Raw genomic sequence first — 16,223 nt, forward strand, 5'->3', positions numbered from 1 at the left:
AGGTTTCCCATTAAAAACAAAAAACCAACCCGTCCTCTTGGGTGACGTGGAAATCTATTTGTTTATATATATTTATTTATATAGTTATAAGTATGATAAGGGGTGTGGGAAAATTTATATATATATATATATATATAACCACGCTAGTGTGAATTTAAAAAAAAAAAAATATATATATATATATATATGTGTGTGTGTGTGTGGCCGACCCACATCTCGAGGGCACGAGCCGTCACTGTATTATACGTATAATTAATGAAATAAGCAGAAAAATAAATAGACAGACTCTTCCTTACGTTCTCCATTCGGAATGATGTGATAAATTATGAATTATGGTTTTCACTGATGTACTCACCTTTCATATTCATCAATAATCCGGACCGAATACCAAAAATATGATATTTTTTAAAATTTGTTTTATTTTTCACTTGAATAGGGTACGAAATTCAGTAGCATTCTTAATAATGAATTGTGTATCTATATCATTATTCTGAATTGTATTTGATGAACAACGTTGAAGTTTGCATAGTAAACAAAAATCTCAACCCCTTCTTTACAATGAGTTTTTTCAGTTTCTTAGTAAACATGCCGTTAAATCTCTTCATTTTCATTTCCATTATATAAATTCAGAAGTTTATTCAATACAGGCAAATTGAGCACAATGTTTCCATTTGAATAAAAAAAAAGTCCTTAAGAAATACCACAGAAACTCGTCACATATATTTCTAGCAATTCATCTGAACAACATGGTATATTCATTCATCACATTGAAATTATAAAAATTCATAAGTTGAATTCTAGGTATCTGTCGAAACCTGAACTAATAATAACCGCCTACTAAAGACGGTTATTATTATTGTTATTTTTATTAAATGCAATTCATTATTGTTTCTGACAACCAATTAATTCCAAATGTTAGCAATATTCTCATCTCCTTTTCAGGATTTCATAAGGGGAGATGTTATTTTTAGACAAAAAAATTCAATCGAATCTATATCCTACTTCATATTGAATCGACTTTTATATTCGTGCTGATATCATTCTCTTTCAGTATATTTCGAGTGCAGCACAGCTGGATTATCAGAATAGCTAATTCCGTATAATCCATAGAATCCTCATTTTTTTATAATACTGATGACGAGATCAATACGGAATAGTACATAATGCTTGAATTTGTTATTTCATATTTACTTGCAAAATCTAGGTCAGATAACGTACCTAACAGAATCAAAGCGTAATTTTTTTCCCAGTATTGTGCTCAATTTTCTGTGGTTCTGATAAGGTTATGTTCACGAAGTTCGCCACTAGGTTTGAAATAATTATTTTATACACACGCGCCGTCTCTATGGTTCGAAGCTCAAAATTGTTATTATTTACTTCTAAAATCTCAACAACGTGGTCAAAAGAAAATAATATATGATAAATAGGAAAGTCATTTTAAAGAAACCATTTGTTAGTGAATTAAATATAATTTGTCATCCACATATTTTACACATTCTTCTGTATAAAGATACTATGGTAAATCAGGTAAGAATCAGAATCAAATCGAAATATTTTCCTGAAAAATTTGTCTCTTATAACAAGCTTCTGGAATGTGTAATATGCTAGAATTGTACATTCAACATGAGATTGATATTTACAAACGATGATATAATTTCAAAACGTAACTTTAATTTCCGTTTCTCTTCTTTCTTTAATATTCACATTTATATACTTGAAGTCACTGTTTTCCAAATTCGATAATATAATGAACTATATACAAAATAATTGGCCTATACTAAATCACTGCTTCCTCAGCCAGCATATTGTTGGAGAATTTTGTTCCATTCTTTGGGATAATTTTTCTGGACATATGCTAAAACTTTCTGGATTTGCCTCTTTTCTTGGGGTGTACACTGAGTACAGGCACCTCTCAGTACGAGTGGAGCTAAACCTGAAAAAAAAATAACAAGATACAGTTACAGCACTACCAAAAATATTCAAACTAATTTATTATGAGATAATCTGTAGTCAATTAAGAAAACCTAAAAACCTTTTTTGTTATAATATACATATAAATAAAATTTCCAAATTTCCATATTCAACAGTTTATTAATTTCGTTGAATAAAATGAGATAATAATATGTAATATTATCATAATAGAAATCCAAAGAAGCAGAAGGCTTCAATTCCAAGGTTAATACATTTATGAATAAATTTTTGAAAAGATCAAAGAAATTAACAATCAGTTGAAGTTCAATGTCGTAAGAAACTAGATGATATTGGAGAATATATCTCCAGACCGAAAAATATTGGTAAGATTTATACAGAAACGTTCATGAGAATGAATATCACTAGAAAGAACTCTATAAAGATACATTTGAAAACATGGGAGACAGAATCTTAGATATGTTTTTTCTTCTTCTCTATATTCTATAGATATAACCGCTTGATATGGATCCAAAAGGTACCCACCGAAGTATAAAAATTGTTTCAACGTTTACAAGAAGTTTACTCCCATATACACGTTCATTAAATGGTATATTTCTGATATTTTCTTTTATAAATAAAGTTTCCTGTATATCTCCTTCTGTGAGAAATATCCAAGATCAAAGACAAATACTTGGATCGATGGCTGTTTCCAATTCATTTCACAACGTCGTAATAATTAATTCAGCCATAATAATGAGATGCGGTTATTTTATAATTTAATTATTCTGTCCTTGTTTGGGAACAAATATTCCGCTTGGTTTTAGCACAATGGGCAACGTTGGCAATAAAGTTTAAAATGCTACACAAAAGATAATAGATGAGCACAGCGTATAAATATAAGACACTCGAAGTTAGGGAAGACTAATGCCTTGATCGTGACATAATTACAAATGGTCTATTTCATTAAACTATTCGGCCTTAGTTGCAGAATTCGCCAGATATGAGGCAGCACCCGTGTTCAGAAATTCGGACAATTAGCTGAAAAATACGTGTCGCGCGAATTTAGATTTCTCCTTCAGATACTCGTCGCAGTTTCTACGGAATTATATTATTGTTCGGAAGTTTGTTGAATTGAATTCGATGGAGATAAAAGAGGCGGACGATTCGAGTGAATTCCTTTGAATTTTCAAACGGGTCTAAATTCTTTGTTTTCTATGAGATGGTTTTCATGATGATGCTACATTACACTAATTGCGTCTTGTTAATTTGATTTCAAAGGATACTGCGAGGGGATACTGAATATACCAGCAGTTCCTTCAAAAGTCCTCGTATTATCATTCTGCTGTATTAATTGAAGTTCCCCCAACGGCAACGAAAGGAGAAACTGCTATTGGGACAAGTCAGTTCTTAAAAAAAAATGGATAGAACTTCAATATAGACTGATTTTGAACGATAATAATTTGTGTTAACTATTTTCGATAATGAACATTTCAAATCGCCTGACTAAACACTCGGAATTGGGTGTTGAAACGAATGAATGAATTCGAGAATAACCGGGGAATAACAAAGACTCGCTACCAGAAAATTTTGTACTCTTATTCATATCAGTAATTTTCCCTTTGAATGTTAACCAATTCGTGTTTTTTCAACATTCAAGTCAGATATTTTCACAACAAATGTCTTTCGACTAAAGATTACAAGAATCGGCTCCATCTATGGAATATGAAACGTGAAACACGTTCCATGAAAATAGAATACTGCCAAACAAATGGTCCGCCCACTAATGAAACGAGTGTGATCCATATGCGTTATTATCGTAAATAATATCATAGGGGCATATAATTTTTCGGAAAAATATCGAAAAAACACGTTGCTAATATTTTAACAAAAAGCATAAGTGTCTGTGCAGGTGCAGCACCTGCTTTTTGTTGAAAAAATATTACTTTGCATAGTGTTTTTTCGATTTTTATCCACAGAAAAAATTGAATACCTGAATGGTATTTGGCAGGACTATTTCAACAAGTATTGTAATTTGTGCTGTCGTTTTGGCGCAGGTAAACTCGAAAAAACTTCTGACAGGTGCTGTCATACAGTTTTTCAATCTTAATAGGAACTATTTTTTATTCAAACTTGAGCGTTTGTGTACGGGGAAAATTAAGACGAGGGAAAAAGTAGGTTGAAATCGTGTTAAAACTTGTTTGAATACAAAGTTAGATCGCGTTCTATTTTTTTGCTTCAGTTTTACTTTTTCAGCTTTTTAGTGTTATCAAGAACTTTTTCTTCAACACTGGCATACATTCTGAATTTGGTAATATTCTTCAGCCAACTCACAATAGGATATAATTTTCTGAATGTTTGAATACTCATTCTATAAAAAAGATTGAAATTTTGTAGGATGATTATTTAATTCCCTTGCAAATCAAAGTGTTACTACTTTATTTGGGATTTTTAATATTATACGGATGCACTCAGTAAACTCGTTTTTTTCTTTGCTTCTGGACAATAATATAAGAGTGGTCACAACACCACCGGCCTCGTCGTCATCACTTTCCATTGAACTTATTCAACTATATGAACTTTATTTTTTTTTTTATTAGTGTGAAAACGGTTTCGTTTTTCGTAATTTATTGTTTTATGTTTCATGTTTTACGTTTAGTATTTCTTCGACTTTTTTCATTGTGATTGCAGCACGATAGTGTGATAGTGATAGTAACTACAGTATCTTAATAAATCACACGCATGGTCTCGTTTTTGATTGGCTGAGCTTAAATATGGTGGTTTCTTGTTCACATTCTCCGTTCACCTGATTTTTGGGATTTATTTAAAATGTGAGGCCCATTTTATTAAGTCACTCTAGTGACATCATATTTGACAGTTGAAAATGTCAGGCAAATAGATTTTCACTGATTTTGTCATTAATCGATATTTTAGATGAAACAACGATATGATCAGACTTTCAGAGAATATTTATCGATGAAAATACCAATGTTGAAGAAAATATACGATTATTAAATAGCAGTTATATGGTCTCGAATTGTTATGTTTGACATCGAGCAGTAACAGAAGAAGATATCTTAACTGAAAATATTGGTACTAGTCAGCGCGAAATTCTGAAAATACAGACATTGTGACGAAATGATAAAGAATCATCTGTTCAGGGAACGAGCGCTCAAAAAAGAAATGAGTTGAAACTTATATCCCGTGTATTTGGGGATTGATTGCTCATTGCTTATAGATTCGTTGATTTTGGTTGGAATTCTATGGTTGAACTGAAATTGAACACAGAAATATTATTATGTCAATCATTGAAATCAAAGTTTCATGAAACCAATCATATGTCTCAAAAATCACCTTTCCCGATAATGAAATAGAATCTTAAATCATCAAAAATGAAATTTTGTAACTCACTTTTCAGCCTTCGGCCTGTAGGGTCACACGGCACTTCTCCAAGGGCACACTTCAGTAATCTTCCAACGTATCTTTTGTCATTCAATGTGGTATCGATCGCATCGTCGGAAACTGCGGGCCTCGTAGCGGAGTGTACCAAAACTGCCAAACTTCCGAATAAGAATACCTGAAACAATAGAACCCAATTGAATACTTACTCTCGTTGAGAGTGGATCCCCAAAGGTTCTTTACGGATCCCGTCTCGAGAAAATATTTTACCCGTAACTTGATTTCACTTCGAAGTTTCTCATTTCTCCCCCTTACTTATTTACAATCGCTAGTAACCAGACAATAATGCCGGGTCAGAAAAGGCTTTTGGTCAATTTAGGCGATAAATCTTGTTCGATGCTGTAGTATCAGCTGGCAAGTCTGTATCTTTCGAATAATGTCTGCGCCCACACGTTGATTCAATATTGAAGACCGGCTAACTTTTAGACTTGCAATGAAACAGAAATAAAAGAAAGCTACATTTCCTCGTTGTTAACGAAGTTGGCTATCTTTTGAACCACTCATATGATTCTGGTGATTTTTTTATGATTTCTTTTGTCAATTTTGCTGTAACAACACTATCGTTGATATTCTGACTTAGATTCACATTTGGCAAGATGTAAAAGAGTAGATATTCACAACAAAAATTTGCAAATTCAGCAACTATAATGAAGCTCTATATGAATATTTTTCATTTTTATTCACCTAATTATCCCTGTTATCAAAAAACTCATACGATTTTAAGGAAACCCTTCAAATTTTCATATAAACATCGAGGTTGTTTTGACTACCAGATGTGAAGTAAGGGTTGAGTTATTATTGTTTGTTGAAAGAGTGGTCGTAAATCCAATTGACTTTGCTTGTATTAAAGTTAAAAGATGATGCCCGAAGTCAACGTTATATGGCTAAAGGCGCTTCTGTTCAAGTTTTGAGTTCTACCAAAAGACAATCAATTCAGTGGAGCCCATATCTGGAAAAAAAGATTGATAGTCACCCAGTTGAAAGGCAATGCGTTCAATTTGACCATGGTTTGCATTGATCCATGACAAGCAGCATCATCAATACAAGAAACTCACAACAACAAATGTAACGTCACGTTACCATCAATATCTATCTCAATCCAGAGTGAACTCTATGTTCTCAAATTCTGCAACGCATCTTTTGATGCTTGGTAGTGCCATCTGCGCACCAAGATATATCGAGTGACATATAATACAAGTCGGACCTACCAGAAATTAAAGCAAGATTCACCAGAAAATACGACAAAAGCAATCTCAGTAACTTTGGCGGTGCAACAGTAAAGAAAGAAAAATCAGGAAACGTCAAGACGAACATAGGAAAATGATTTGAAGATCATCAAAACAATACTTATACCAAACATTACGGACGCAGGAGTTATTTAGTATGACCCTCAAAACTACAAGAAGGAACTATTACAAGGTACACTAACCACAGCAAGAAGAACAGTGATTGGTGCTTCATCATAAATAAGCATCCCGCAAATCAGAGAAGAACTGAAAGTTGAAACTACTGAGGAGATAAAGTGATCAAACAAATAAAGAAGTAAATAGAAGCACTATACGCGTACAGTAAAGAAAGAGAAAGCAGGAAACGTCAAAATAGAAAACCAGACGATAGAATGGAAAAAGAAAGCAAAATAGTGCATTACGTATGCAGGAATTCCCTGGTACAATACGAAAGACAATAATAATGATCAGTTGCAAAGTACGCTGACTTCAGTAAAAATAACAGCGGTTGGTGCCCCATGGTATATAACTAACCAACAAATCAGAGAAGAACTGAAAATTGAAACTATTGAAGAAATAGTCAATAAACAAAGAAAGAAGACCATAAAGACGCTGAAAGAGCAATAGAATAAGGAAAAAAGAGACAATATAAATCCAAATAAGAAAGACAGATAAGAGGAAATACCTCTTTCAAAGAACTAAAGAGAAGAAAAAAGTGACATGAACTAGGGAGGAAAGCCTTCCGATCAGACAACAGCAGAAAATAGGAGAAATGAAATTAGAGGCCAAGGGAATGTTAATTCCGGACCTTAATCAAAAAGAAGATCTGAGACTATAAGAGCACAACAAAAATGAATCACAAAAAATAATACTAATTCCAATAAAAAAGGCAGACGAGAGGCCTATAATTCTTCTAAAAAAGCGAATTGACGAAAATCACGACAAGCAGGGGGAAAGTTCTCTCAAACAATCAATGGTTGAAACACGCGTAAATAATATTAGAGGCGAAGAGAATTAAATTAGAGGGCTCATACAATAAGAAGACCTATGAGTGGCTAATAGATATGTTGCTTGTACCTCGAATAACAGTTAAAAAAACGACTGGAATCGCTATATCGAAACAATGCTAGTTGGTTCAGACGAAAACCAGAAGACAAATGCAATTAACAACCGCCTATTCACCGCAGTACTTTTGGAAATCGTAGAATTACAGCTGTTCAAAATCAATACTCGGTGCGAATTGTGCGTGGTGTTCAAGTCAATAAAAGCACAATACCTACGACGAAGACTTCCAGAAAGTGGCTTGTTTTCAAGGAGGCCTGCCAGCTGCTTCCAAGACATAGTCAAACGCGTCTGGAACTGGTGCACTTATATACGAATTGGACGTTGCAACAATGGAAAAATGTGCTTTTCACAGATGAATCCTACTTCGATATGAGATAACCCGAAGATCGAAGCGTAGAAGTGAAGGATTTGTCGACTGTACAATTTCAGACTGCTCCAGTAACAATAACGGATCTATAATGGTGTGAGCGGAAATTTTCAGAGACTCTCATTCCGAATTAATATTTGTTGAAAAAGCATATATACTTCAGGTGGCTGTTGTCGTCTGTTCTTATTTTATCGGAAAAAAATTCTTTATAATGCATGACCACATGTCGCTGGAAAGATGGCATCTGGACAAAGTGTTCAACGAATGCTTTGACCAGCTTCCAGCCCTGATTCCAATCCTAAGGAGCATTTTTGGGACTAAGTACAGCATTGGATGCCGACCAACATTGCCGGACAATCTCCAAATGTAGCACTTCGAGACGAATTCTAGAAGTTCCTAAACCTTTTCTTACTAACCTTTTTAATACCTTGTCCCATCCATTGAATTAGGTTTATTTGGCGAGAGGTGATCACACCCAATATCACCGCAAAAATTTAATTCTCTTCCGAAATTATAATGTTTCTACCAAATTTAAGCGATCAAACGTACATTTCAAAGCTGCTTTCAATTATTACGGTTTGTTATTTTCAATAGTGAATATTCTGAATCAATTAAGACAAGACATTCCTTTTCCTCCCTTGAAATGTTCACAGTTTACGTTTTAAAATGTGTGGAACATCAAAATGGAATAAAAAAATCCGTCCACTGTCCAAAGTTTTTCTGGAAAAGTATAAGAGCTATTTGCATTAAATTTGGTGTAAATATCGGTTGCTATGCCGCATTGATTTGGAGAATGAGATCGATGATCTTAAAAAACAAAATCAATTCTTGGAAAATCATCAACATACAACATAGTCATGAAATTTGAAATATAGGTTGCTACAATGATACTGAACAATTGTCGCAAAATCGAAATGCCTCCGGATTAATCATCAAAAATTTTTACAATGATTGTATATTCTCAAATTTTATTGTAAAACGAAATTTTAACAAAAGTATTATATCAGTAAAATTTTCTTCTAATAGGTTCAACCTCAAGGAAATCATTCCAGTCACAAAGATTATTCATTTAATTGATTTAAAATCAAAACTGCTCATATATCTTCAAAGATTCATGTATAAACTATATTTGATAAATTCTTGTTGTAAACAAAGAATCTCAAAGATATAAATTTGTAGATATCATTATGTGCTAGAGTTGCTCTCATCGGAAGGTAGGTATGTCTTATTTCTTAGAACCTGAATAGAACGTTAAAATCTAGGTTTCTTAATTCAAATCAATAGATTTTCCTAGTTGGGTCAGGTTAGGTTAACTTTTCCTTCTTGGTCTTTACGGTTTTTCATTTCACCTTTTGCCTACATCTGCTGCGGTAGGAATCTTAAATTCCGTGCTTGAATGCAGAATGTGAATATTCTCGTGAATCACAAACTAGTCGATAACTAAGAAGCTCGAAATTTTCTAATTATGTTGAATAATTCGACCGTAAAATCTTTCAGCATTATATTAATTCAGTTCCTCATTCACTGGTTTTTTCAATTATTTTTTTGCGTCAGGCAATTTTCGAAGGTACTTAAAACTGATTTGAATTGAAAAGCTTTTATGTTTTTAACCCTAAAATCACATTTATTCGAATATTCTTGTTATAAAGATCGTTGCCACGTAGCAACGGTTTCAATAGCTAACTTTAATAGATTTCAGGAATAACTCTATACGATGAATGTATAAATTTTCAATTAAAATTCCAATCCAAACGATTTTCAGGGAAGTGAGGATAGTAAACTATCGAAATATCGCATTCCAAAACATTAAATTCAAACAATGCAAATCGAAATATCCCATATTTGTGATGCAACTACCTTCGTATAATCTGATTAGTCGACATTGGTAACGCATAATTAAATGATTATGACCTCCTAAAACCGTCGTTTGAACAGGTCGTCCATTCGAAATTCCCAGATGATTTTTCATTTTGGAATCGTAACAAAATAAGTTTTAATAGTTAGAAAAAACAAAGGAGAATTTAATAGTGATCAGAAATATATTCTGGAAATCAAGGCCACCGCCAAGACCGTTATACCAGACATTTTATCGAGACGCCAAATTGTAGGGGCGCAAAGTCAGTTAATAAATCAAGACATACTTCTCCACACAAAAATGTTTTCTCAGTGAAAATACCACTCTTTGTAGTAAATAAAAAAGATGCCAAGAGACAAATTTATTGATATCGAATATGCGCACTCAACTAGTTATGAAAATACAAATAAGTTCTAAAATGCACCTTTAAGAACTAAGTCGTCTTTTTACTATAGCTTTATGAAGCGTCGTACTTTGAATCAATGCAGACCATTTTTTCATGAAATCGACAAATCATCCTTCGATAGGTAAGGTGATTTTAAGTTCAAAAATACGATTTTATATGGAATTGAAATAATGAAAAAGTCTGAGATATCCCCAACGGTTGACAGAGGCAATAATGAGATACATATTTTGTGGTCAGAATTTGCTCCAAGAAAGTGTAGGTATTCTCAATTGATTTCAGAAAAAAAAATTAATCGTGTGTTCACATAAACTTAATGAGAGGGCTAAAGAAAAAGTGACAACATAGCACAAGACAAATTTTGAAACTGCAGATTTTTTTCTTATTCTTCCGAATTATTGCAAATTTTTCTTCGAAAACAAGACGAATAATGTAGTTGCAGTGAATTGCTACCTTAATAATCTACATGTGCCAAGAAAATCGCTTAAGATGTTTCATTCTATATTATGGGGTACTCAGTTATACACTTCATACTCTTTAATTTAGACAGAGTTGTATGAAATGCCATCAATTATCCTTGCTTAATATAATTTTAATATTTTGATGGTGATAGCAACATTTTTTTTTCATTTGTAAGCAATCGATCAGAGATGATATATTTACGAGTTAATTCCCTGTCCAGAATGTCCACATCTATAATGACAGAAGAGTCAACATTTTCCTGGATTAATCGTCACCATATTGTCAAACCCTCCCAAAACATCAGGGAGGAGTTATGTAAATCTGATCGATATTTCAATTCGAACATGTATAAAACAGCAGCATCGAACATTGCAAGCTTGTCAACTTTGGCGGTAGCTGATCATAAAATATACGTTGGAAACTTTGGGTGCATATTCTCTATTTCCCCTAAAAACCCTGTATATGCTCCAAAAGAATCCGGAGATGATATATGGAAATTTATTTGAACAATTCGTTCCAGGACCCTGAACCTACATAAATGTACTTTGTTACATGCAAATTTGATGTGGAGGATCGGTTGACTATGATACTAGATTTCTATCATTTGATGAGATTTTCGTATTTTGAGTAGGAATTAGATATAACGGAGTTATAATTCTGTCATTTCGGATGATATTCAGAGATGTATTCTTATGCCCAAGTAGATCTGCATTTGACTGCAAATTATAACAAGAATTATTTTGTTGGTCGTCAAGTGATGTCCGAAGCTGATTGTTGCTTACAATTTATAGATTCTTTATTTTATGCAAACTGTATAATAATGTATAGAATAAATTTATTTCTGACAATTTCCATACAAACCCACTTGCATCAAGCAAAAGTTGAAATGAGTTTTCATTCCACTTCTTGTGTATGTTATTGTTAGTTGTTCAAAATAATCTGAATATTTTCTTTACATACAAAACTTCGAGATTATATCGAGCTACACATTTGATAATGATATTCATAAAAGTTAAGCTCTCAACTTGGAACAACGATGAAAATTTCAAATTCTGGAAAACCGCATATGTTTGGAAACTCCACCTGGCAGTTGAATATATAATTAGTATGCTGAAATTTATATTCCTTTGACATAATTCAAGAAGTTTTGGCTTTCCTGGGATTTGCAGTTAGTATATTCGCTTTCCAAATCATGCCATGTGCGAAAGTACAATTGAGAATTCAAGGAATAGAGTGGATAATAGAAGATTGTTCAACTATAATATGAAATGGAATATAATGATATAATTACATTCAATATTCGAAATTTTTCATATAATAGGCAAAATCTAGGAATTATCTCCATTGAAATATTGATTATTTTTCCGAAATTCTTATTGAATTTTCTGTGTAAACCAATCAATATGATATTTTGCATAAAGTTAAAAATCAGTTTATCACATCTGATTGCGAATTTCATTTAAAAGTGGTAGTTTAGGAAATGTTGGGGAAATAAAATTTCGAAAAATGGCCATATTAACGGACGAAATCATGCCTGCATCGAGATCCTTTCCTTCCCTGGAAGTTTATATGCTTTTCTACTCAAGAATTATTGTTTTTACAGTCGGACTGATAGAATTCAATTCATCATAATTATTTCAAACTATATCGTTTGAGACCATTTCAGGATCAAAATTCCAAAAAATACAGTTATTAGGACGAAATGAATCAGAGCTCAAAAACAAAAATTTTAAACTACTCGTCAACTTCAAAATCCTTACATTTATTTTAGTTAATTCAACTGAAATTTACGCCATTGTCAAGTATCACGAAAATCCAGATTGAGTGGGTTTCGTAGATTTTGATATTTATCGTTTGTATCATAATTGTATTTTAATTGAATATTGAAAAGTTGTGAAAACATTATGTGGATGCTACAAACTTTTTTGTAAACTAATTCTAGATATGTCATTACCTGTTTATTTATTTAATGGATTCGGTCCTTACTTGGCGGAAATTCATTATAAATAAAATAAAATCAGTTCAGAAATGTAGCCTGATGAAGCCACAGTGTGGCGAAACAATTGTTGCTAACAATTAAATAACATAGTGGAAATTACTTCGTTTTATTTTATTTACCTGTTTATTTTTAGTAGAAAACGTAACATGATGATAAACAATTTTTGGGACTCTAATACTCAATTATATATTCACTTTAAATTTGTGTTCAGGAGGCCGAAAAAAATGAAAACCTGAAAGGTATATAGTAGAAGTGCATGAATTGAGTTAACCGTGAGGTTGACAAAACCTCTGGATATAGATGATAGTATAGAAACTCGAGATTTGAGTAGGTGCGAATCTCGAATACCGCAGTAAAGCTCGTTGTGAGAAAAATCTGACGAAAGTTTTCTCATAAACATGACCGTTCAAAATTTTGTTTTCCTGTTCAATTCGAAATGCTTCTCGATCGAGAATGACAATATAAAAGCCTCGTACGAAATCAGAATTCTAGAAAATTTAAGAAGAATACGAGATCTGAATATTTTGAGTCTTGATATGGATTACCGAGTTCCAGATCCATGCTAATTATTTCTCCCAAAAAAATAAAATTTGATATAAAAACACGGAGTCACCTACCTAGAGGTAAAATCACTGTAGAACCTTGAATATAGGACTTCTCATAACTATGACTGAGTTGGCACGACAATTTGAAGATTTATTGAGTAGAATATCAAGCAAATTTATTACGAAAAAGGAAGCAATTTGTAACACGAACGATAAACTCTTCACCTCTACTGTATCATGATGAACATAAAAATGTTGAACAGACATCGTAAAACAAGAAATTTGAATATCCTACAACGCCGTATAAGTTTGATATCATTTCGCAAACTTCAAAATTTGTTCGGAGCTAGTTGAGGAATATCTGCTCCAGACGTTCGCTAAGCAATTCTCCTGAAATATTTCAGAATTCAACTTTGGACGAAAGTGGAAAATAATGAGATCCTGAATATTGACAGAGTTTGTCCCTCTGACTGCAATTCGAAAAGCGAAACTTCACTGGAGCTCATTCCTTCTTCGTGAGTGTTAGTTCAGGGAAAATATTGGGTGAACAATATTTCAATTCACTTCATGTAAGTTTGAAATTTCGAATCTGATGATCTATTCCATTCAAAATAAGTCGAAAGTTTTGAATTAAAAGTTCAAATCTCGAATTGCGCTTATGGAGCGGAAAAGGTTTGTAAGTTTTTGGAGAGGATAATTGTTCATAATGCGTCAAAATATAAAAATTTTTATTACATCCTGCTAGCCACAATAGTTCTTTCAAAACTGGGCTCAGAAATGAAACTGAACTATCAGTTATTAATTATACCAATTTATTTGTTAATTGCCTGAAATTCTTGTCGGTGCTTCTTCAATAAATCTTCAATTTCACAGAATATGTTCATCATTTATCTTGAAAATACCGGCAATTTAAAATTTAGAAAGTCTGCTGAAGAACAACTTCTTGTCGCCAAGTTGATTATTAAACTGTCCCCTATTATCTTCTATTCACTATTCAGTTTGATAAGGCTCTAATGAGATTCCAGCGAAAAACATAACATAGCTTATCAACAAACAAGTCTAATATTTCAGAAGCAGTAGTCAAATGTTTTTTCAGAATTATCAACTTTTCAATGGATTGAAGAGTGATTATGATCTAAAAATCTCAATATCGAGATAAATTTGATATAATCAATATCCGCAATAAATTTGTATAAGTGATAATATTGATCTGGTACTTCTGGAAAAGTGTGATCGCATAATTATATAAGTTCGTCAAGTTTTCGAATCGAATGGATTGGAAATATATCAATTAAACTATATAAGTAATGTATATAACGTATACTATATAAGTAATGAATAAATTTCAGTACTTTTCATATTTGGCCTTGCCAATCATTTCATTTATACCAACCTATATGAATAACATATATTGAAAAATCAGTTCAAATTGGTAACAATTCTGGCAGAATAAAAAAAAATACTGATTTTCTAAGAGTATGAATTCAAATTCCCACAATGAAACTAAACTCGAGTGAACTTGACCTTATTTCTGTTTAAGTGTTTGATAACAAATAAACTGGCTTGGTGTCAGGATGTTTTAATGCGCCTATTGGATATCACAGAACTGTTGTTACAGTACTTTGTTACGATGTCTTTGTATTGGGTTATTTTATTCATATGGAGAATTATGACGATGAGATCCTCTCTAGATTATGCATGAACATTCCAGTCATCACATAGAGGGACAAACTAAATTTCAACTCAGAATTTAGACCGATCTATTGCCTCGGAAATATTGGGCCTTTTTTTGAAATAAACGAGAAATTATTTCTTACAAAATTCTACTCGGAAATCTCAACACGGGGAGATTAATCGTCATTAGAATGTCAGTTCTTTTTTCCGAAATTTTTCAAATTTTGCACGAAACTTGAAAATTGTTTAACTTTACATCTGAATGCCAGTTATCATATGGATCTAATTTTGAAATTATCAAAAAAATACATCGATCGGCCATATTACGGAACGCCTATTCAGTTAATGCCAATTCCGAACCAACCCTTTTCTATTTTAAAGATTTCGTGTTCATATCCGGACAGACAAAATTCCAAGATACCCCCTGGACATTATATGAGCTCTGTTCGGGAAATTAATGCTCAAAAACAATTGTCGAAGAAGTGATTTAAACGAACAAATATCTAGAATTCAATCTGATCTGAACGATTAGTTACATATCGATAGTTTCAGTATTACATCACGATACGTTTAAAATTCATCAGACTGATCTACCTTCCACAACACTTAAGGACAAATGGAAATTCTCGACTCACCTGAAATAAGAATGCCTTCATGTTGTTGAGTTGTTCACGCTCACCACGAAAGTGCAAAGTGAAAGTATTCGGACGACGTACACTATATTATAAACAGAAGAAGGTGGTGGTGAACAAGAACGTTCTGCCTTGGTTCCAATAGAAGGATGTGCTTCGTAATAATATGTGGATTTCCGAAACAAACTCGTTACACTTTCACTGGTTTCCTAGAGTTGAGTTTGGTTAATTAGTTTTGCAAATTTTCAATTAATTTAACACGACAGCTATTTGATTCGCTCTACGCTGAATTGGAAGAATACATTGATGTATGAGATAAGTTTTTTAATATGAACTCTATGTATATATTTTATGGTGAAGATCATCGTTGAGGAACAGATAAATGTCAATTTGGATGGCAAAACTTCGATGTTGAATTATGTATAAGGTGTGTGAATAAGTCTTTCCCGTTTTTTTTCAAATTTTGAGCCTTTATTGTGAAAAAATGGTTACAAATGAATTATTGAAAGTATTGGCCATCGCTAGCTACAACTTTTCCCCATCTTTCTGGCAACATACGAATCCCGTTGCGAAAAAATTCGACCGGTTTGGCCTCTATCCAGTCATCCACCCATTTTTTGGCTTCCTC

General features: G+C 32.8%; 1 protein-coding gene across 1 annotated transcript; it reads right to left on the minus strand.

Annotated features, from left to right (window-relative positions):
• Nucleotides 1-1,449: 1,449 nt before the first annotated feature.
• LOC123674635 (ejaculatory bulb-specific protein 3-like) lies at nt 1,450-15,754 on the minus strand. The gene is made up of 3 exons (XM_045609572.1): nt 15,599-15,754; nt 5,320-5,485; nt 1,450-1,933 (listed from the first exon to the last, which is right to left on the minus strand). The coding sequence occupies exons 1-3, from the start codon at nt 15,617-15,619 to the stop codon at nt 1,794-1,796; spliced, it is 327 nt and encodes a 108-aa protein (XP_045465528.1). The 5' UTR covers nt 15,620-15,754; the 3' UTR covers nt 1,450-1,793.
• Between the last annotated feature and the right edge of the window lie 469 nt (nt 15,755-16,223).

The sequence above is a fragment of the Harmonia axyridis genome, chromosome 3, assembly GCF_914767665.1.
Source record: "Harmonia axyridis chromosome 3, icHarAxyr1.1, whole genome shotgun sequence".
In the NCBI taxonomy this organism is placed as follows: Eukaryota; Metazoa; Arthropoda; class Insecta; order Coleoptera; family Coccinellidae; genus Harmonia; species Harmonia axyridis.